Raw genomic sequence first — 21,969 nt, forward strand, 5'->3', positions numbered from 1 at the left:
GAGGCTTATGCAGGCACAGGGCAGCTGTGACCCCAACACTCAGTTTGGGAGACTGCATAGTGCACCCTCCTGTCAGCCAAGAGAGCAGCCAAATACAAGAGTTGCAGGGCCTGTTTTTTACTGGGAAAAACAGATGTGGGAGAAAGTTCCTGCCGAGGTGAAGGAATTAGCTCAGGAGTCATGTGCTACTTAACAGCAATGGCCCTCAGTGCCACCTCCAGAGATGCTCTGGAGGAGAGAGGATTGATTTGATAATTCCCAAGAGATGGGGATTTTGCTGGAACTGACACACACATTTCACAGATCCCCCGCCCCTGGATCTTGTGCTGTGTGGGACTGGCCCCGAGTTCTGGTATAATGATTATATTGAGATATTTTAAGACTATTGTTTCAATGTTTTTGTCTTGACAATGTTTAAAGACAGAGGCTAATAATGAGTAACTATTCTCCCAAGCACGTACTCTGCCAACACTTAATTAAAAACTATATTTCCATCTAGGAAAGCGTCACTTGGGGCGTAGTGTGGCTGCCTCCTGACTCAAAGTGCAGGAGCAGGAGGTGCCACAGCATCTCTGGCTGGGGGGACGGGATGCTGGCTGCTGTGGGGCTTGCTCAGCCTTGCCCAGAACATGAACAAAGGTTGTTTCTCATGTTGGTTTGGCCCTCTTGCCCAAAAACTGCAAGATGGAGGGGCAAGACGTGCCCTGGGGATCTTGCAGGAATCTACTTTAAAAGTGGATTTCCAGTAAAAACTAAGAGGTAGGTGTGGGCAGCTGAACTATGCATTTTAAAAGTCATATCATCACAAATGGGATGGCTTGTGCAAGAATTTGTCAAAAGAAACAAATGACCTTGAGTGCTGAGGACAGAGGCATGGCCTGCATTATCAGACTGACTGTATGATTCTGTACAGCCTCTCTGGGGGAAAAACACCCTGCCCCAGCTGGAGACCAGCTTTAAAGTGCTGGGCAGGAGATCACTGATGGGATGTGCACCCCTAAAGCTTGGAAATTTAGGTTGTTTTAAAAGCAGTTTATCGTGAGACCTTAAGCAAGAACAAGCATCTGGACCTGCTCAGGTGGGAGAGGGCAGTAATGCAGCAATGGGACAGGGCTCTTATGTTTTTTAATCAAAACACTGCTAAGCATTAGTATGTTTCTGAATGTCCTTTCTCATGATTACAAATGCAGTAAAAATGTTCCACTTATTACCTTATTTAGTGAAAGCCTGGCTGTGCCAGGGAAGAGTGTTGCCTCTGGGAGAATTCAGGTGCCATGGTGCTGTCCTGGATGGACAGAGCTGACAGTGTCCCTCTCTTGCTTTCCAGGTGATCCGTTCTGCTGCTGACTGGTCTGCTGGCATTAAATACCACGAGGAGTCTATCCACAAAGCCTACATCAGTGTGATAGAGAACAGCAAGCACTACATCTACATAGAGGTGAGTGGTGGGGAGGGAAGGCAGGAGGGTCCTGATGCTCTGGGCATGGCTTGCCCATTACTTCTTGAGATTTGGTCCTAAGTTTTTATGCATTTAGACAGATCCACTACCTTCAGTGGTCTTTGGGCCAGACTGATGGCTGTGTACCCTGACAGCATTCTGACCATGAGGTGGAAAAAGCAGACCTCTCCTTTATAAGGCTCTTTGGAAAATTGCCAGCAGCTTTCATGGCCTGTGCAATAGTCTCCCTGTCCCTTCTGTGGCTTTGCAGTGTCCCCTGTGCATGCCACTCACAGAGAGCTCTTCATCCACACAGCCTTCAGCTGCAGGAGTCTCTTGTGTCAGAGTGACACTCAGTGCTTGCTGAATGGAGATGCGTTTTCTCCTCTTTTTTTTTTTTTTTTTTTTCAGCCTCCTGTTAGGTTGCTCTTTACATGAACTTTCTAAAGTGTGATTAATGAGAACTAATTCATTCCCTAAGCAGGCACAGACACACACATCATTTAATCATAATTTACAAAAGCCTCCACTCCAGTGGCACACAAGCCCAGCTATCTTTAGTTGCTCTTGGTCTGAAATAAAGCATGCAAACATTTTTGGTTGGTTGCTGGCAGTGTCTGACAGTAGCTTTGCTTGCTTTTCCTGCAGAACCAGTTTTTTATTAGCTGTGCTGATGACAAAGTTGTCTGGAACAAGATCGGTGATGCAATTGCTCAGAGGATTCTTAAAGCTCACAGGTAACCTGTTCTTAATGAGGCAGTGGAAGTATTCCAGGTGCATTTCCATGGTGTGGTGCAAAAAATAACCCCTCAGTGAGCACAGCTGGACAGGAGCTGTGCCAATGCAGAACCGAGGGGGTCGAGCATCTGCATGTGTGCAGCAGTGAGACTCCTGAGTGGTTTCTTTGCATCCAGAAAGTGATTTTCTGGACTTACCCCAATGTAAATGTATTTTTAACTATGGAGCTTGTTTGAAGGCAAGTCCTTTGTGCTCTGGTTCAGTGACACCTTTGCTCCATTGCCAGCTTGCCTTGAGCTGGGTGGTCAGGCAAGCTCATGGGTGGGAAGAGTGAACTGGGATTTGTGGTTTATTTAAATCATCTAGAGAGGAGAGGCTTCAAATAGGGGAAGCAAATACATTTTGAGGGTTCTGCTATTGTTTGAACAACTTTTTCTGGTACATCTGCAGGGTGTTCACCACCTCCAGTCTTTGCAAGGGGACCGTTGTTTGTTGCTGGGTGGATGGAATCCAACCATGTTTTAGACACTCCTTCAGCACACCTAGCCCTGTGTTGACATTAATGCCACAGGTAGTGGCTGGTCTTCACTTTGATCCTGGGCAGTCTTGCTTAAGGTTGCTCCCTGGAGTCTCTTTGAGACATACATTTCATAGTATAAAACTGTACCCTGCTCTTGCTGGGCTGACATACAGAAAGCTTTCTGAACTTTTCCCTTTCATCTCTCATGGGTTTTTTTGCCATGCACAGAGATGTTTTCTTGCATGGATTATTTTTTCCGTATTGTAGTTGTCCAGAACTCTGCAGGGCCTGCTTTTCAAGAGGTCCTCTCTCCAAGGTTGCAGGAATTTTGCTCTTTTTGGCACTTGAGCTTGGAAGTTCACACTTGGATAAAGGCACCCAACCTGAGACAGCCACCAGAGTGCAGGAAGTGTCTGCAAGGCCACAGGAGCTGCCCTGGGCCAGGCTTTGTTCAGAGCACTGTGGAAAGAGGAGCACTACTGAAACAGGGAGAGCTTGGGTGTTATCTGCTGTGCCATTAACAACGGGGTGGAGCTGCCTGTGATCTGTGTGAGCTGCAGTGAATAGCCCAAATAATTGAAATCAGCTAAGGATGAAAAGATGGGATGGATTTTCTCACTGTGGTGAATGAGGAGCCGTGCCAGTGCTGCTGGAAATGCTGGTGCTGTGTTTGTATTGCAGCCTCGAAGCTCACAGGCAGCTGGACACAGCATCTTAGGGCACCTTCCAGTGCCTAAAGGGGCTAGAGGAGAGCTGGAGAGGGACTTTGGAAAAGGGCATGTGTGATAGGACAAGGGGAAATTGCTTTGAAGTGAAAAAGGGTGGAGTAGCTTGGATATTGGGAAGAAATTCTGTACTGTGAGGGTGCTGAGGCCCTGGCACAGCAAATTCTCCAGGTAGGTTGTTAAGGTTTTCCCATTATATAAAGTTTATGTAAGGGGTGTCATTCTGTCCAGATACTAAAAGTCTGTCACAGAAGGGGTCACACAGGCTCTTAGTGACCCATTTCCAGATGTGATGCTCACTTCTGCAGTACTCCAGTTGTATGCCAGTGTTGTGCTGGCTTCATGCTGGCAATTCCTAACCAAGTATAAGGTTCAAATTCTGCATTACCTAAGATTAAAAGTAAATTCAGACCTAATTGGTTTGTATCATAATGCTAATTTTCCAAACTGCCCAGGGAGAACAGCATTTAATTGTAAGTTAAGGTCTGTAGTGAGCTTGTATACTTCTCACTCTTCTAGACTAAATATTTTCTACTGATGTTATTAATAATGTTCTTTTCTTGGTTTCCTCTTTTTTTCATGGGTGGCTCTCTAAGCAGTTTAATAAACACTGTCCTTACACAAACAAGCTGCTTTTTGGGGAATGCTTTTGTTGGTAGACCTTTCCCATGCTACAAACAGACTCAGTTTCACAGTCTCTTGTGTCTGGGTAAGGCCTCATTAACTGTTTCTGAGCTCTGCTGGCAAACCAGAGCCAGTCTGCAGTGCCCAGCACAGCTGGAAGGAAGCACTGGTTGAAATGAAAGACACACAGGTCCTCACGGTCTCCCTCCTAGCTCAGATGGGACCCCAATGCTTCACAATTCCCTCACCCCGAAATTCACAGGCATGGCTTGCCCGAGGAAGGAGTACTTCTAACAAAAACTGCAGACCGGCTCATCCTCAGAGTGTTTCTGAAATGGTTCTGTGCTGACTAAACTGTGTTTGCCATCTAGTGGCAGCATCCTTCCATGGAGCATTATCCTCGTCCTTGTCTTCCTTCTCCTCCGAGGCACAGAGCAGGGAATTCCCAACACCCAGGGGCACCTGGAAGGTGTTCTCAGAGCAGATGCACCTGGCATTTGTCAGCAGAGGAAACACAAAGGGGGGCTTTGAGAAAAACCCCTAGCAGTGCCACGATTGTAGCTTTTGTTGTGAATGTGTTCACAATTAGGGTATGGATTAGTTTGGAGAGCTCTGGAACTGTGATGTATCAAGGACGTATTTGCCTTCCCTGAATGATCAATGTTTTGCTTGTGCTCTGAGCTTTTTCCACATTTTCTGAATGTTTCTGACTTCTGAAAGCCAGGAGGCAGTGGGAATGTTGGTTTAGATTTTGGGTTTCGGCCTGTGACAGCTCTGTAAGCTTTGCTGTGCTCTGCCAGGCAGTCGTACACACCAGTCTGCACCAGTATCAGTGTGGGCTATTGGGGTGCTCAAACAAACTTCTACAGTGGCAAACACAATATGAAAAATCCTTAGCCGGCCCCTGATTTTTGGTAAAAATGTGTTTCTTTTCCTTTAGCTTCTTTTGTTGTCTGCTGAGAGTAAATTATCCCCTCTCCTCCTGAAGGAGCACTCACAGAATTACTGATGGCCGGTGATGATTTCCTGAAACTGGAAATGCACTTCACGCTTTGCTCCCTTAAAATTCCTGTAGTGGCCTTGGATGGGAACCAAGTTGGTCAGCTCAGGGGAAGTGAAAGGAGGGGAGTTCACCTTGTGGGAAGCTGTAACTTTTCCAGGCTGACGTGGCATTCCCAGGCTGATATTCCCCCAAACTCTCGTTTCAGGGAGAACAAGCGTTTCCGGGTGTACGTGGTGATCCCGCTGCTGCCGGGCTTTGAAGGGGACATCTCGACGGGCGGGGGGAATGCGCTGCAGGCCATCATGCACTTCAACTACAGGTACCACAGGCAGGCTGTCAGAGACCCCCTGGACACCTCCACTGCTGCAGGGGGTCCCCAAGCCCCACCTGCCATCAGTGTGACCAGCGTGGACACAGCTTTGGGCAACCTGGTCTTGGGGAAGGTGTCCCTGCCCATGGCAGGGGGCTGGAGAATAGATGAGCTTTAGGGTCCCTTCCAACCCACACCATTCTGTGATTTGTTTTCCATTGAACTGATCAAACCAGACTTGCTGATTTATCTCCAAATCTGCCTTTTTGGCTGACATTTGGCCTAGCTCTGCCTTCATTGGCCCCATGAAGGCAATGGCATCTTCCCCAGTGTGATTCCCCTGCTCCAGGATGGATGTTTGGGGGGGCACTTGCAGCCCAGCAGGTCTCATAGGAGATGCAGCAGTGCTGGGTAGCCCTTGTGCTGGGAAATGTAGAGGAAGGAAAAATGGCCCAAGATGGTTTTACTGGAAAGCTGCTGTGTTATGGTATGGCCAGGGCACAGTCAGTGTGCAGAGACTGCTGCAACCCTCAGAGTGAAATCCCCCTTTCTGCTGGCCTGCAGGGGTCCTGTTGCACATCCGGGAGGATGAGTGGGGCAGGGGACACAAGCAGGTGGAAAGTAGCATGTACCCCTGACCCTTCTGCCAGAGCTTCCTCCTGCGAGGGCAACCATAGGTCTTGAGAAATTGCCCATGGGTTGGTTGGTTCTCAGTGGAATGCCAGCTGTGGATCTTCCAGCCCAGCCATAATCACACAAACTCCCTGACCTGGCCTTCTGCATATGTTGACGTTTTTGTTAATGTGATTTCACATCCAGGCCCAAGGCACAGAGGGTAGCAGCCCTTCTTGTCACATGTTTGCTCTAGAAGGCAAAAGTGCTCCCCAGCTCCTCTGTGGGTTGGTACGAACTCCTTTGCAAAAAGAGCAGTCATTTGGGATAAAAGTGTGCTCTGGAAGCACCCTGTTTCTCCTGCAATTTGAGAGGCATCTGTGTTTGTGATTTACCCCGCCCAGTTCTGCTCCAGCACATGCTGCTGTCTTGAGCCATGAGGGTGCTGATAGCTGCCTGCCTTCTTTCCAGGACCATGTGCCGAGGGGAAAACTCCATCCTGGGCCAGCTGAAGGCAGAGGGTAAGAGCTTTATTCCTCTCCTCTGTGTTGTTTACTTTGGATGCTGCTGTTTGATGGATGCATCTGTAACACGTAATGCAACACGTGCTGCGGGCTCATGGGGCTGTGAGTGACCTCCTCCCTGACCATCCTGCCATGGCAAGGTCTGCTGGGTCACACGAGCCGTGGCCCCTTGTCAGACTTCACACCTGGCTGCAGCCCTGAGCCAGAGGAGGGGAACACCCCAGGGAGGAGCACAGCACGGTTGCAGCTGCTCAGGATTGTGTTACTTGGAAAATGTCCTGAGCGGGGTCAGGCTTCTGGGAGCCATGAGCCCTCAGCCTGCCCCATGGATCCCACCCAAGGTTTGTTTCTGGCAGTTGTCAGACGTGGAGAGGAAGAACCTGCCTAAGCAGGAGGCTGTTTCTGAGTTGCTTCCTTGCCGTGAGGAATCCTGCTGGAATTTGCTCTGCTGGGAATCGGAGCACCGTGAAAACCCACATATCACAAACGCTAGGACCATGCAGAATGCCTCATTTGTTCTAGGTCCTGCTGTAAATCTGAACTGCACACAAGTACATTAGGACACATTAGCTGTACTGACCATGGACAAAACACCTGCTTCCAGCCTCCTTTCTGCAAGATCTGCAGAAAAAGTCTCATAGTCCACTTACTGTAAGATGTTTGGACCCTTGTGTGCTGTGCCCAGGAGACTGGGGTAATTTCTCACTGAAGTGGGAGTCTCTGAGCAGGCAGCAGATCAGAGCAGCACAGTGAGCTCACAAGCAAATTTTCAAGTCTATTTTTTAAAAAGATTATTTTCATTATCTGCTTATTTATAATTTTTTTCAAAGTCAAAAGTGAACTGTTATTTATAGGGGTCTTCATGTAAACAAGGCCTTTTCCTTTTCTCTTCCACCTCCCTCATCCCATCAGTTTTCTTGTCTTTTAATTTTCAGTTGGAGATAAGTGGATAAACTACATATCATTCTGTGGACTTCGGACATATGCAGAGCTGGAAGGAAAACTGGTGACGGAGCTCATCTATGTGCACAGCAAACTGCTCATTGCTGATGACAACACGGTTATAATTGGTGAGTGGGGGCTCTCAGGAGGGGTTTGGGGCACTGGGTTGTACCTGCATCAATCCCTTCCCATCCCCACACACAGTGCAGGCTGCAGAGTGCCACGGGCTTTTCTGTGTTGTCATTTCTTTCCTGAGAAATATTTTGCTGTTTAAAAGAAACAAACCCAAAAACCAAACTCATAAATTCATCAAGGGGGAGGAAAGGATTCAGAGGGCTGTCATTTAATTTGTTTTTCTAAAATGGTTTTAAATCTGTGTGTAACCGTGAAGAGAATCCCAGTGCAGGGAATATTGTCCATCTGTCTTGTATCAAACTCTGCTCTAGCAGGAAGACTTGTGAGACTTGTCATCTGTTCCTGAAAGAACAGAATGTGCTGTAAAATTTGGAAGGTTTGGACAACATGTGTCACGTATCAGCTCCATTTCCTAAGAATGGGACAATATGCTACAGGGAGTAATAGATATCATTTCATCCTCTTCTCTTACCATATTTATTATGAGAACATGAAGCCAAGACAGGAGTTCAGGCTCAGAGCTCTACGCTGCAGCAGAATTTCAGCCTGTTTCTTTAAGGAAGCCCTTTTTGAGCTCAGCAATGACAACTTTGCCAATGAACATCTTCATACTAGATTTTACAAGACTCAAAACGCTCCCTCCCTTCAAAGCAGTGGTCTCAGATGACCTGTGGTGAGGTTTGCTTGTCTGTCACCCTCTCAGAGGCCAGATCCCGTCTCCAGTGCACAGAGTGGCTCAGAGGTGGTTTGATATCACAGCAGGAGCTGTGTTGCTCCAGCTGGGATGGTCTGGGGGCCTGAGGCAGCTCTTAGTTTCTATTTTCTGTGCCTTTAAGCTTGAGGATAGATTTTTATATAGCCTGTGCATCTCTGCTGCCTGGTGAGGGGATGGGAAGCCATCCCTTTTCCAGATAAGAGCAAGTGCGTGGAAATTAGGTGCTCATGGAGCTACTGTGTAGGAGGAAGGGGTGAAAAGACAGAGGGATTTAGCTGGTTTTTCCTCTGGAGGTGTTGGCTCTTCTGGAGTTAATCCAGTTCCTGGGAAGGCTCAATGGCCTCAATGGTGTCTGGAGATTTTTTTGTTTGTTTTGGTAATTTCTGTGGGTTAATGACCTCATTATGCCTATCCTTCCCTGCATCTTGCTGTTCCCTTGGAGCCAACAGCTGCAAGCAAAGAGTGTCCTCCCGTCCCCTGTTTTCTGATGTCTGTGCAGGACAGAGAAACCTGTTTGGGGGGATAAAGCCTCAGCTGGTCTTGAGCAGATCCCCCTGAATGGCACAGCAACCTGACCATGGTTAGGAGGTTAAATGGCAGGGAGGTTAAAACGACAGGAGCTTGAAAGTCTTTTCCAAGCCAAACCATTCTGTGATTTACCCACAGAGCCCATCGTGCCTCGGGTAACTGGGTATCCAAACCAAATGCGGTTCGGACCTTTGAAAGCTGTGGCTCCTTCAGCAGAAGCATCTGGGAAGTTGCAGAAAGAATAAATTTTGAAAATGTTGGCCTGGGCTTGGCTGTGATTTAATCTTCTTCCAAACTGTTGAAGCCTGCAAAAATTAGTTGAGTTTTTTTCCCCTTCCCCCAAATTGTCTCAGGGTCTGTGTTTCCATAAGGAAGCCCCCTGGGTGGGCTTTCACCTGTCGAAGCCGTGGAGCTGAGGGGTGCTGAGGGCCCTGGGGGTGTTGGGTGGCGATGGAGGGTGTGCAGGAGCACCGGGAGCAGCAGTGGGACATTGCCTGTGCCTCGTCCTGCCCTGCCCAGGCTCTGCCAACATCAACGACCGCAGCATGCTGGGGAAGCGGGACAGTGAGATGGCCGTCATCGTGCAGGACACCGACACCGTGCCCTCCGTCATGGACGGCCAGGAGTACAGCGCCGGCCGGTTCGCCCAGTCCCTGCGGCTGCGCTGCTTCAGGTGGGGCGTGGGGCTGGCCGAGCACGGCAGGGAGGGATGTGGGCACTGAGCAGGGCTGCAGGCAGGGCTCGCTCAGGCTTAACCTGCCCCCACAGCCTTTCAAACCAATAGGGCTGCCACTGCCTGCCCAGGTTTAGCTCTGCCTGGGCTGGACTGAGCGCAGGGTTTTGCTGCTGTTTGTTTCACTGCTGCTGTCCACAGCTTGGTAGCTTGATTTTACAAATTATTTTGCTCCAGGATTTCCTAGCAGAGCTCATAAACAAGTGGTATTTCTCTTCCAGATCCCATTTGCACACTCTCTCAATCTTGGGTGGCACTGTCACTTTTTAAAAGAAGCTTCTTTGCTGGGAGCAGCCATCTGGCCCACAACACGGCCATTTTTAGTTTAAGACCTTTTTCTTTCTCCTTTTTTTCCCCCCCACCCTATTTCCCATCTGGACAGTTACTGCACAGAAGAAAAGCAGCATTAGAGCTGACAGATTATCACAGGGGACAGGAGTGGGAGGGTGCTGGGAGCACACAGGGTTTGGCACGTCCCAAGGAAACCTCTTGTGTCCTGGCATTTATCAAGGGGGGAGTGCCCAGTGCTTCGGGCTCTGTGAGCATCCATCCTTTGTCTTCTCAGGGTTGTCCTTGGCGGCTCCGATCTCAATCCGGAACACCAGGATCCCGTCTGTGACAAATTCTTCAAGGAGGTGTGGATTGCCACAGCAGCTCGCAATGCCACCATCTTTGATAAGGTGAGGAGCACAGCAACTTCCCCCTCCCTCCATCCCGTGCAGAGGCAGCAGATGCCAATGGGAAAACCAGCACAGGAAGGGCAAAGGCAGTAGGTCCAGTTCCTGGGGTTGGACCTTTAGGGATGTTTTGAAGGAATGTGTAGTGTCAGATGCAAGAGCTGTGAACAAGAAACTGGAGCTGGTGCATTCCCAGGGTGTGATAGCACCCATGAAGGCAGCAGATCAGATTTCTCCTTGTGTTTGCATCAGCTCCAGTGAATGGCCATGGTGTAGTTACTACTTGTAATTAGCCACGGTGTAACTGGAGTAGAAGCAAATTTTACTTCTGTCTTTTAATGAGCTTTTTTCAGTGATCTGAAAAGGCCCTGGAGCTTCCCCTCTGCCTGCTCCAGCCTCACTGAGGATAGGCACATACCTCTTCCCTCCGTGTTCTCCAGGCTGTTAATTCAGTCACTCCCATCTTGGGGAATTCATACTGGATGCTTTGGTCTTTCTCAGGAACTCTGCATTGCAGCATTTCCCTGCACTCATAGGCGATTTCTTCTTTCTGTTTTGTTTAGGTGTTTCGATGCCTTCCCAGTGACGAGGTGAATAATTTAACCCAACTGCGTGATTTCATCAACAAGCCCAAATTAGCAAATGATGATCCTGCGAAAGCAGCAGAAGAATTAAAAAAGATTCGTGGGTTTTTAGTACAATTCCCCTTTCGTTTTCTGGAGGAAGAGTATTTGCTTCCCTCCGTCGGAACAAAGGAGTCCATGGTACCCATGGAGGTTTGGACTTAAGAAAATGCAGACTGCTTTACCTTTTAAAGTCTTGTTCTCAGGAGAGACGTTAATGAAAAATATGGGATTTTGGAAAGTGAAAGGAGACAAAAAGCTTCTCCACCAAGCTAATGTGCCTTTCTTAAGGATTTTGGTGGAGGAACTTGAAGCAAATCGACACTAGCAGAGGAGAGGAGCAGAAAGACTTGGAAATGATGGCAGATGAGAAGTTTAACCTCTGGAGGAGTTACTTCTTCAGGCATGTTCTGAGCATCTGAAGGATGCAGGCTACTTCCTAGGACAGGAACTGACTCCCAGTCGATGTTGTCACCACTGCCAGCTGTATCCTGTGGTTGCGTTTGTACTGTGATCGTGCTGTGGCTGCACAGGAGTCGTGGGCTGCGTGTGCTGCTTCTCAGGCTTTGGGTATCTGCCCCTTGGCTCGCTGGAGGTCCCCATCTCACCCCTTCCACGCGCCATCAGAGCACGTTGTGCAGCTCTTGCACTGTTGGGAAGTGCTGTTTGCTGCTGCCTTGGGCTGTCCTGCAGCTTTTCGAGTGTTTCACTTCTTAAAGGGAAACAGACTAGCAATCCTGTATCAGAATCAGCATTTTGGTCTCTTCATCCCTTTGGGGGGAAAAAAATCCTCTATCTATTGCAGCTGGAGCAATCAGCAGCCCTCAGGCTTGGCAGAGGGCAGTCTCAGTGGAGCTGGAGGTGCTGGAGATCACTGGAGTTTGCTGGCCTTTGCAGACACACACAGCACGTCAGTTTGGTCCCACTGAGTGTGACTGTTTTCCTCAGGAGAGGATCAAGGTTCCAACTCAAGCCTGAGGTGTCCAGAGCCAGAGGAAACCAAGGCACTGAATGTAACAGGACAGAAACTCAAAAACCAGAATGAGCTGAACCAAGCTCTGCACTCTGCTTGTGCATTTATCTTGGGGGTTTGGGTAGATTTTCACTTCCATCCCTTTCCCTCTATTTAAAAGAAGGGGAAGGCCATGAAGCTGACACCATGCTCAGACTGAGCTGATGCGTGGGTTTGTAGATGGGGTGAATGCAAGGGGAAAGGGGAGCAGGTAACAAAGCCCTGTCTCTGCTCCACTTTATTACTGAACCAGCCACAACCTTGAGTTCAGTCCTGCAGGACCTGTCTTCCCAAGAAGAGGTAGAACTCAGCATGCACATTCCTGTTTTCCATTGCTGTTAGACTGTTTCCAAAGCTCATTTGCATCTCCCTGTACAGAGAAGCAGCAGTTCAGTCCAGCATCCTGGGAAAAACACTACTGTTCCTGGGCTAGGACCTCGTGTGGTGAGCACCAGCCTGGGTCTTACCCCGTGCTCCATCCTGCAATCAGCCGTGTCTCCCAATTTTCATGTCCAGCTCCAGCCTGAGGTGTTCCTGGCAGTCTGCAGTGCTGTGTCAGGTGCTGGGAGAACAGCATTAGAAAACACCTAAGGAGAGCTGGATCTGGAGGAGTGGGAGGCTGAGCTCTTCTGCTGCCCCTGCACCCAGGGATCCCTTCCCTAGCTGGGTTATACCTGTGCCCAACACTCCTTGGTCAAAAGGTCCAGTGAACTGGTATTTATTTTAGTTCACAGAAGAGTTTATTTTCCCCTTTTCTGGCTCTTCCAACAGTTTTTTAACTGGAAAAGAATCCCAATGGTCACCTAGCTTTCCCAAAATGTAGCTGGCCTGACATTTTTGCTGATTGCCTTCTGTGTTCAGACCTGTAAATAGGCACCAGCTAATTCTGTACCTGCTGCATCACCCAAGTAGGGAACAAACCCCAGATGTTCTTCCAAATCTCAGCCCATTCCTACAGCTTCCACTTCCTAGTTTTACATTTGTGTTCTGTAGGTGCAGTTGCCTTTTACACTCCTTTCTGGCTGGTGCATCTGTGGTCTGGTTCACCTTTGGGAAGTGCATGTACAGCATTTTATGTGGTTGAGTCTGGGGGGTTGATGCTTTTACCTGGCATGCTGTAAGCACATAAATATGTTCCCTTGATGTTTTTCCCTTAAAAAATTGACCCGGGGTCACCCCCCACAGAGCCAAAGCCATGTGTGCCCTGACCATTTACAATCGAGAAAGATCAAAGGTGTCCTGTGATTTCATATCAGTGCAGGTTCAGAGCCTTTCTCTCCTGATGCTTTTAGCTGTTTTAGTTTGACTGAAGCTGCTGACTTTAAACAATTACAGCCTGCCAGAGAATCCTTGTCAGTCACACAGATCAGTGTTGAGAGTCAGGAAGTGTTCAACCCCACCACCTATATACACTGAACCTTGAAGTGAAACACTCATGTCACCTTCTAAGTGCTCTTATTCTCCCCATCCTCATATTAGTAAAAGTTTTTATAATAATTAAATTATCCTTACATTGTCTTTTAAAATGGTAGGTAGCTGATTGTTGGGGCTTCCTAACTCCCCAACAGGAGGGAGTTAGGGTGTTAGCTCCCCCTCTGCCAGGCTGCTTTGGGGAAAAACCACACAGGTTCTGCAATGCTCACTGTTGTGTGATAGCTGCAGGTCCCCGGTGACCAGAGCCATGGAGGGAGATGTAATTGACTGATTTGGTATGAAAAGGTGCTAATTAGGAAGGTCTTTCATTATTGAGGTAGCAGACAGGCCTGGTGCTGGCTCTCTGTCTGGGAGGAGGTTCCCCTCTGTGGGAACAGAGGCACTGTGCTGATCATCCCTTCCCTGTGTTGGTGCTAAACTCCTGATACCAGGAATTTAGTAACATTCAAATGTAAGCAGGGTGTGCATGGCAGCCTCGGCACAGTGAGGAGATCCCAGCATCCCCAGGGGCTTGTGGGGCCACCAAGTTCCCTATGGAAGCAGCACTGCTCACCCCAAACAGACAACAGGCTGGAGCCACTCCCGGTGAAGGCCTCACTCATTCACACCATGGCTTGTGCTGTTTAGAGCTGGCTCCTTGGGTCCTGTCAGCTACAGGTTTGTTTCTTACATTAAGAAGCCTGTGAGGTTGAACACCTTGAGAGAGTTGATTTCTGCACCTGAACAATCACTGCTGCTTAGTCTGTCATACCAGCTTGGGCTTCAAACTGGAGAGGGTCACCCACAATACCCAGAGCTGGAACAGGTGATGTGGATTCAAGCACTAGCAACCACAGAAACATCAACTGTTTCTTGTGGCATTTATTTGTTAGAATTACAGGAAATGAGAACTTCTCCCAGGCTCATACTTTATTTTGTAATTCAACTCAAGTAGAACACTTCTTTTCCCTTTAATTTATTCCTTAACACATGCCACTTTGAGAACTCACACTCCTTCCTTAAATTTTAATAGTCTGATATTTTAAAATATGTGTTTTGTTGTATAGATGTTGGACTGGATAAATGTTTCACGGTAAAGTTAATGCATGATTTAAAAAATGAGGGATAAAATGTCATCGTCTGCAAGAACTGTACTAAAAAACAATTTATAGGAGAATCACTCCAGTGCTCCATGGAAGAGGCGAAGTGCTCGGCTCAGTTTCTACTCTCTTGGTCTCAGTTTGTCCCCCTGACTTGGTGCAAGCTTTGCTGTATTAAACCCCAAACACTCCATTTTCCTTTCTTTTGATCAAGTTTCACAACATGATCTTACAATCCTGGTGCTGTCCCTGGGAGAACCTCGGTGCACGTGTTGCCTAGCTGGGACTCTTCCATGAATAATTTACAATATCTTTATTCCTTCCGAGGGAGCATCCCTGTACAATCAAGTGCAGATGTGGTTTGCTGTTGCTATTTCAGTGTAACAAGCCTTGAGCACTTGTAGCAAGGATAGTCTGGGGTTGTATCTGGGCACAGAGCTGCATTTGTGGGGACACTCCCATACAAGCATGAGAGTACTGGAGGATAATGCCTTTTCCCTCTCCTGCTGAATGTGGAGCCCCAAATCCATGCTGGTCTGAGCTGACCCCGCTCACCAGCAGCAGAGCCTTTCACGGTGCACTGCTGTGGTGGCCGAGGGGAAGAAAACTAGCGGTCTCCAGACCAGGATATGAGCAGAGTTTGGCACCCCTTGGGTGCCCCAGGAGAACTGTCACAGCTTGTGGCACTCATTCTGCAAATGGTTTCAAACAAGCAATCGCTACTGCACTGCTGAGATCCTGCTGAAACCAGGAGCTTTGCAGCATCCTGCTCTAAAACCTGGAGTGTGACTTCACGGCAATGAATCAAGGCCAGCATGTGAATCTCAGTGTATCAAAGTGGAGCTGCCCCAATAACCATACATTGACCACTGAATGCAATGATCCTCTTGGGGTGGCACTTTTTTTTTTCCCTATTTTCCTTTCCTTGCCTGCTTTCTTGTTGTATTTTCCAGTATTTGTGATTATTCTATTTTTAACCTTCCAATATCTTTTCATAAAATCTCCTCTATGTAAATAATTCCAACTTTCCCTAGTTCTGACACTAGGGAAATGAGAAAAAGTGTCAAAAAGTCACAGTTTTGGGAATGTTGTTTTTTTTAAAAAAATTGTGTCTCTAGCTAAACTAATCCACAAAAGGAGAGCTTCCACTTGGGGTGTGAGCGCAGGTCTCCGTGCGTCCCTCCCTTCCAACAGTGCTGCTGTGACACTGAATATCCCTTCTGTGAAGGCTGCTGGAATTGAATTTTGTATCCTTGTTCCTGCTAACAATTGCTTTCCTTTCCACTCCATTTGTATCTGGTAAATGAATGTGTATTAATGGACTGAAAATACAACCGATCATCATGTCAGAATGTTTGGCTTTGGTGTAATTTCTCCTTGTTCTGGGGGCCTCATCCTGCCTTGGGTTGAGTTCTGTCCTTGCTCGGCATCAGCAGCCGAGACGTGATGGAGCTGCAATAAAAATGGCTAGACTTGAGTCATTTGGGTTTTCCTGGGAGAGAGAAATTGCTGGGGTGAAACAGCAGAGAAAGAAAATTGGACTTCTTAAATACATTAAAAAGTCGTGTTTTAAAGGAGTTTCAGTAATCCAAAAGCATTATGAAAGGCGTAGACAAAAACGCTCTGTCCCCAAAACAGAATTAACTTGCCCCTGTCTCCTTTAACTTCCAGTAAAGGAAATTCAGCAGAGAGAGAGGAAGAAGCAGCTGCCTGTTGTCCTCCAGGGGCAGAACAGATTAATAAAGCATCAGTGGCATTTCCAAGCTCTCTTGCAAACTGAAAACATATTAACTTCTCCGTTTCTTAGGTTTCATCTCCTTCCTCAGATGCCAGAGGGCTCTCCGCATGTTCAGAACTTCCAAACCCAATCTGTGTCCTCGACAGACACAATAAACCAAGACAACAGAGCCAGAGGGTGAGGCAGGGGGTTGGTAAGAGACATCAGGCAGCTGCTGAGTGACACCCTTGGCTTCTGCTGCCACTCCAGCATCTCTGCTGATTATGTGCCTCCTGCATCCCACTTACGGGCTCCTGAAGAGGAGATAGTGACGAGCAGGAGTGACGTGGGACCTGACAGTCACTGCTGGGTGCATGGTGATGAGCCCAGGGTGCTGTGGGGTCACACAGGGCAGCCACAGCTGAGGCTGGCGGTGTCTTGCCAGCATTGCTTGGTTTCTGTGCGAGCAGCAGGAGAGCTGTGGGATCACAGTTGAGACTATCTTGGTGTGGAATTAGCGTGAAACTGGAAGTGGTCCTGAACCTAGGGAGTTCAGGTATCAATTTGTAGGAAGGATCCTTTCCCTTTTCTACATGGTTGTCCTGGTTTTGGTGGGGGTAGAGTTCATTTCTTCTTAGTAGCTGGCGGGTTCTGTTTTGGATTCAAGTAGGGGCCCACCTTGAGGGCACTGTTGCTGCTTTTGCTGTGTTTCCTCTCCTACAGTGCTCTTACAGGGCCTGACTTCCTTCACATCCAACCCTAAAAGCAGAAGTGAATGCCACCTTAGGGCTATGGCTGGCACTGACTGCGTGGGGAGGCAGGAAAGCAATGGCAAAACTCCCCCTGACGTTCCCCTGACCAGAATGTTCCTGTTTGCTTGCTGGAGGGCTTGCAAAGCCTCAATTTGATGGCTCCTCACTGAGCAGCAACACAGCCCACGCCTACCCTGAACACAAAGTGCCCTTGCCAGTGTGTTTAACAACCTGTTCTTTCCAGCATGGATTTCTCCAGCCATTTTTTGTGCCGAGGCTGTTCCTGCCTCCTCCCACAGGTCAGCTCCTCCATCATGGATGGGTCCGCAGGAATCTTGTGCCAGAGGCAGGAGGAATCCTCTCATCCAGCCCAGCACCCAGTACATCTGCTCTCTGGTCCTTTGTTGGCAGTTATGCACCGAGCTCTCAATAACACATCAACTTTAATGAGTGCCAGCCCTTTGCATGCATGAAATCCCTAATACACTGTAGTTATTTTTTGTGCTGAGGAGGAAAACAGGGAAGAAAGGAAGGAAGGAAGGAAGAAAGAAAAGGTTTTGTGAGCCAGGTCTAAGGGTACATGAAGAAACAGGTTTCTTCTCACTGCTAAAAAATCAGCTTATTTTAGTTTCTCTGCAATTGTGCTGGCTCTTCACATTTTCAAGTACAGCTCTGAAGCGCTGATGCGGTGGAGCGAAGGTTTGAAGAGCTTGAATCACAACAGCACTGTGAGTGAAATGCTTGATTTTTTTCTTATTGGAAAAATTAAAAGTGACAGCTTCAAAATTGGTTCCACTGCTTTGATTGATTAGACAGAATATTTAGCTCAAAATGATTATGGCAAGATTTTCTACAGAGGCTCATGGCTGGGATGGAAATTAATTTGGAGAAAAGGGGAGGGGGAGTTGTTTAAAAAGAAATTACTCTTGAAAGGAAACTGTTTATCCCTAGAATCCGTGATGAGCAATCTCTCCATATTCAGCCTGATCTCAATAATTAAATATTCTGTGAAATCCCATTTGAAGACAAAGGAAAGGGGGACAGGGAGATGGTGTTAATGAGGCTTCACAGGTGTGTCTATTCCCTGGAGATTCTGGTGTGCAGTGGCAGCAGGGTGCTGCCAGTGTGCTGCTCAGTGCCCAGCAGGTGGCCTGTGGGTACGGAATATCCGGACTGGGAAACCTGCCCTGGGCCAAGGGTTGGGTGTTTAACTGGAGTCCTGCTGGGCAGGTGAGCTGGAGGTCACCCATTGGGAAGCTGAGGGCCACTGAAGGTGGTGTGGGCACAAGGGAAGTTCAGGTAAGAGCTGGACCCACCTCTCCAGCTGGAGAATCACCAGGGCCAAGCACAGCTTAAAGCAGACACATCACGAGGATGCTCCAGTGTCTCCAGACGGACAGCTGCTCTCTTGCTCCAGATCCTTCCTGGAATGGGAGAGCTGAGGCCACCTGGGAGAGAGGGGACAGGCAGGTTGGGCTGTCACCCAGTGAGATACCAATAGTAGAATCACAAAATGGTTTGGGCTGGAAGGGACCTTAAAGCTCAGCTCGTTCTACCCCCTGCCCTAGGCAGGGACACCTTCCACTATCCCAGGTTGCTCAAAGCCCAGTCCAGCCTGGCCTTGGACACTTCGAGGGATCCAGGGGCAGCCACAGCTTCTCTGGACACCCTGTGCCAGTGCCTCGCCACCCTCATAGGGAAGAATTTTCCCTAATATTCAGACTAAACCTACTCTCTTTGGCTTAGAAGTGATTCTCCCTTGTCTTGTCACTCCAGGTCCCCTTCTCCAACTTCCTTGCAGGCTCCCTTCAGGTACTGAAAGGCCATAATTAGGTCACTCGGAGCCTTCTCCTCCCTGGGCTGAACAATCCCAATTCTCTCAGCCTTATAGCAGAGGTGCTCCATACCTCTGTCCCATCTTGTGGCTCTGTCCTGCTTCTGGTGTCCTGCTTTGGCATTTATCTGATTCATCCTTGTTCCTTTCACAAAACAGGCAGAAAAGCATTTCTGCTCTCTTCCCTGGGGTATCTTCTGAATTCCATTCTTTATCAGACAAAATGCTCATTAAAGGACCTGGCCAAGCCCAGCAGACTCATAGGCTGGAACCTGCACACTGTACATCCAAGACAGAAACAGAAAATGGGTCCTTCAGGAGAGGACTCAGGCTGCTTGCCTAGCATTTTTTAATTTCAACTTGAAAGATGTGTTTGTGACTTTGGGTTTTTTGGTGGGTTTTTTTTACATTTTAGGTTTTCACATTTCAGACATGCTTCCTCTTGAAATTGGTACATGGTTTGTGAAATAAAATATAAAAGCACTGTAACTGCAGAAATATGAACTAGGTACTGTATATGGAAGTAATTTAAGATAATGTTTTTCTTTATAGAGAGAAGCCCCATTTTTGACCAGTACGGAACTGGGAAACTCCAGAAACAAAGACAGCTGTAGCCACAAGCCACAGCTGTAGCCACAGACTAGCACAGCATTTATAGGATGTTTTTTCCACGGGTGTCTCATGTCTCCTGCACAGGGAATCCCAGGTGATCCCCACATATCTTTGAGGACTGTGTGTTGGCCGACACATCCTGTCTGGAAAGAGTAATGCAGATGTAACCTGGGCATTTAATCACATGTAGGAATTTAAGGCGTGTTGGGGCCATGTTACAGGGGCCCCAAGGTCACTTCTAGGTAGCAATCCACCCAATCCACAATTTTCACTGAAGGTCAATCTTAGGTAACAAACCACCTCACTCTTCTTGGCTTGACACAGCTGCTCTGCCCAGGTGCGTGTGGGGTTGCAGAGCCCATGGCTGAGGGATGCCGTGCCTACAGCTCAGGGCTCCTGGGCTAACCTGAGCTGCATATTATGGGAACCACAAGCTGTGAGTGACATGTTCATCTCCATACCTGCACTTCCAGTTTGGGTTAAACCTGCCACCAAGACAATGCCAACTGCAGCTGGGGACACACCTGGAGCCCTGCAAGGTAGGAGCTTGGAGGATTTCCCCTGGGTGCTGCTTCCCGGTTTGCTGGGGAGCCTCTGATCCACCTCGCCCTCTCCATTTCTGTCCTTGCCTGCAGCACTGCTCATCTCCATCCCCTGGAGATGACCACCTGGAAGCCTGGTGCTGCTCAGGCTCAGCAGTGCTGGGGCCTGATACTGCGCTGGTGCACAGCGATGAGATTAAATTCACCTAAGGAAAAAAAGCATTGCGGGAGAGATGCTTTCCAGCGGATACAAAAGCTCCCTGAAGCCGAGGGCTGAGTGGCCGCGTTCCTCTAGAGGGTGCTGCGGGCCCAGCCTGCGCTCCCCTGGGGAGGAGGTGCCCGCTTTGCGCAGAGCCTGCGAGCCCTCACCCCGCTCTGCCGGGTCCCTGCAGGTCCCTGAGGCCACAGCCGAGCTGCAGGACGAGGTTGCAGCTACACCACATAACACCGCCAGGCTCCCTGCTCCACCCCCTCCAGCCCGGTCCTGCCTCTCTCGAAGGGGTGTCCCGCACATCTGGCCTTGCTGCTGGGTGCTCGCAGGTCAGCATCTCCCCCCTCGCGCTGAGCACGGTCACGCTGAGACATTTTAAAATGAAGTACTACTTGTACCGTGACTGTTTGGGCTTAAATACATTCCCTGCCTAACATGTCCTTCCCACAAGGCTGCGTTGGCTCTCCAGTGACTCGCTGCAATATGTATCTCCACTTTGTTTCCTTGCAGACCATATCTGTACGACATCGATTGTACTGGCTAAGAATGCTTACAAACCTATTTCCTGCTGCAGGATGATCACATTATACACAATTACACACTCTAGGAATTTCTCCTGAGATCCAGCTGGGTACAGGCTGGAGTGGCGGAGGAGCCGGAGCGTGTGCGGAATCATGAATCATTCATTCAAGCTGGCTTCAAGCTCTTGGGTTGTGCGAGCATGTGGTGAGCTGCACTAGCTGCTTATTGCCCCCAAAAAAGTCTGAATCACCTAAATCTTTCCAAATTTGGTTTCCACTGTGTGTACATTTTCTGTCTCTTGCCACTTCATTATTATTATTTTTACCATACCAGAAAGGTTTATGCAGAATTTATTCAAAATGTCTCAGCAGGAGAAGTCTCCATGAGCTGGGACATGCTGTTCCAAACAGAGACCTTCTCAGCTGGAACAAAATCCATGTGCACAAGGTTTCTACCCTCAGAACAGACCCAGTATTGCTTGTCCTGTGTTACTGGTGGTGATGGCAGCAGCAGCAGCACAGCGATACATTTGCATTGCAACACCCTGGGATGCCAAGGGACCTAAAACCTCAGCATTTCCCTGGCCTGGAAATCTCACAGCCTTATACGGGACAGAGCTGACTGGAACTCATGGAGATGCTGTTTGCCCTTGAGAAGGGCAGGGATGCCACATGCAGAGTTTTTCTATAAACAGGGAAGCTGATGCTTTTCTTTGACCCACTCTTGGATCTGTCTAGCAAAACCATGTGCTGTAGTGTCACGGAAGGGACATGGAGATGACATATGGCCATGATGAAGCCCCCAGTGAGGACTACAAAGCCCATCAAGCTTTGCTGGCTGTCCCTGAGAGCAGGGCACTGGCACGGCCGTGGTGCCAGGGCTGCAGCATGGCACATTGCATCACCCAAAAACCTGACCCTCCACCTTCCTCTTCCTCTTTCCTGGCCAAGCTGCTCCAGGAGCAGCTCTCCTGCCCCACGCTGTTTCCTCTGGCCTGGTGATCCACCCCCCTGCACAGCACCACTTCCCTGGTATCCAGCTATGTTTTATCCACTGTTCCATCATTATCTGCCAGCTCAAAAGACTGGAGCATATTTGTTAGTTAAAGATTTCCTTTTAGGGAGCTGGCGGCAGATTATCCTGGCTGTTTCTAACAATGTGTAATCTAAGCTGTCACCCACATTTCCAATATTTTACTTCTGGCAAGGCTACAGCAAGGCTGGAGTGGAGCTGAGGGGTTGGAGAGCCCTCCTCATGCTGGATGGATGGTCTCTTTGACCTGGGACCTCACCAATCACGTCACCTCCACCCTCAGGTCACCTGAACTTAACTTCAGTTTCTTTAACCCTCTCAGAGATCATACTCTATCGCTTTCCTAAGGCTATGACTTCCAGTTGCTTCTTTTAA

General features: G+C 48.5%; 1 protein-coding gene across 1 annotated transcript in view; it reads left to right on the forward strand.

Annotated features, from left to right (window-relative positions):
* The window catches only part of PLD1 (phospholipase D1), a 57,518-nt gene extending 46,054 nt beyond the window's left edge, over positions 1–11,464 (forward strand). Inside the window, exons 20-27 of the mRNA XM_082288434.1 lie at positions 1,328–1,438; positions 2,087–2,175; positions 5,254–5,367; positions 6,442–6,491; positions 7,430–7,564; positions 9,334–9,487; positions 10,113–10,227; positions 10,788–11,464. Of these exons, the coding sequence (XP_082144560.1) occupies positions 1,328–1,438; positions 2,087–2,175; positions 5,254–5,367; positions 6,442–6,491; positions 7,430–7,564; positions 9,334–9,487; positions 10,113–10,227; positions 10,788–11,012 (993 nt within the window). The 3' untranslated portion in view covers positions 11,013–11,464. The remainder of the gene's footprint in view (positions 1–1,327; positions 1,439–2,086; positions 2,176–5,253; positions 5,368–6,441; positions 6,492–7,429; positions 7,565–9,333; positions 9,488–10,112; positions 10,228–10,787) is intronic.
* Positions 11,465–21,969: the final 10,505 nt, after the last annotated feature.

Source organism: Coloeus monedula (genome assembly GCF_965178545.1).
Source record: "Coloeus monedula genome assembly, chromosome: 10".
In the NCBI taxonomy this organism is placed as follows: domain Eukaryota; kingdom Metazoa; phylum Chordata; class Aves; order Passeriformes; family Corvidae; genus Coloeus; species Coloeus monedula.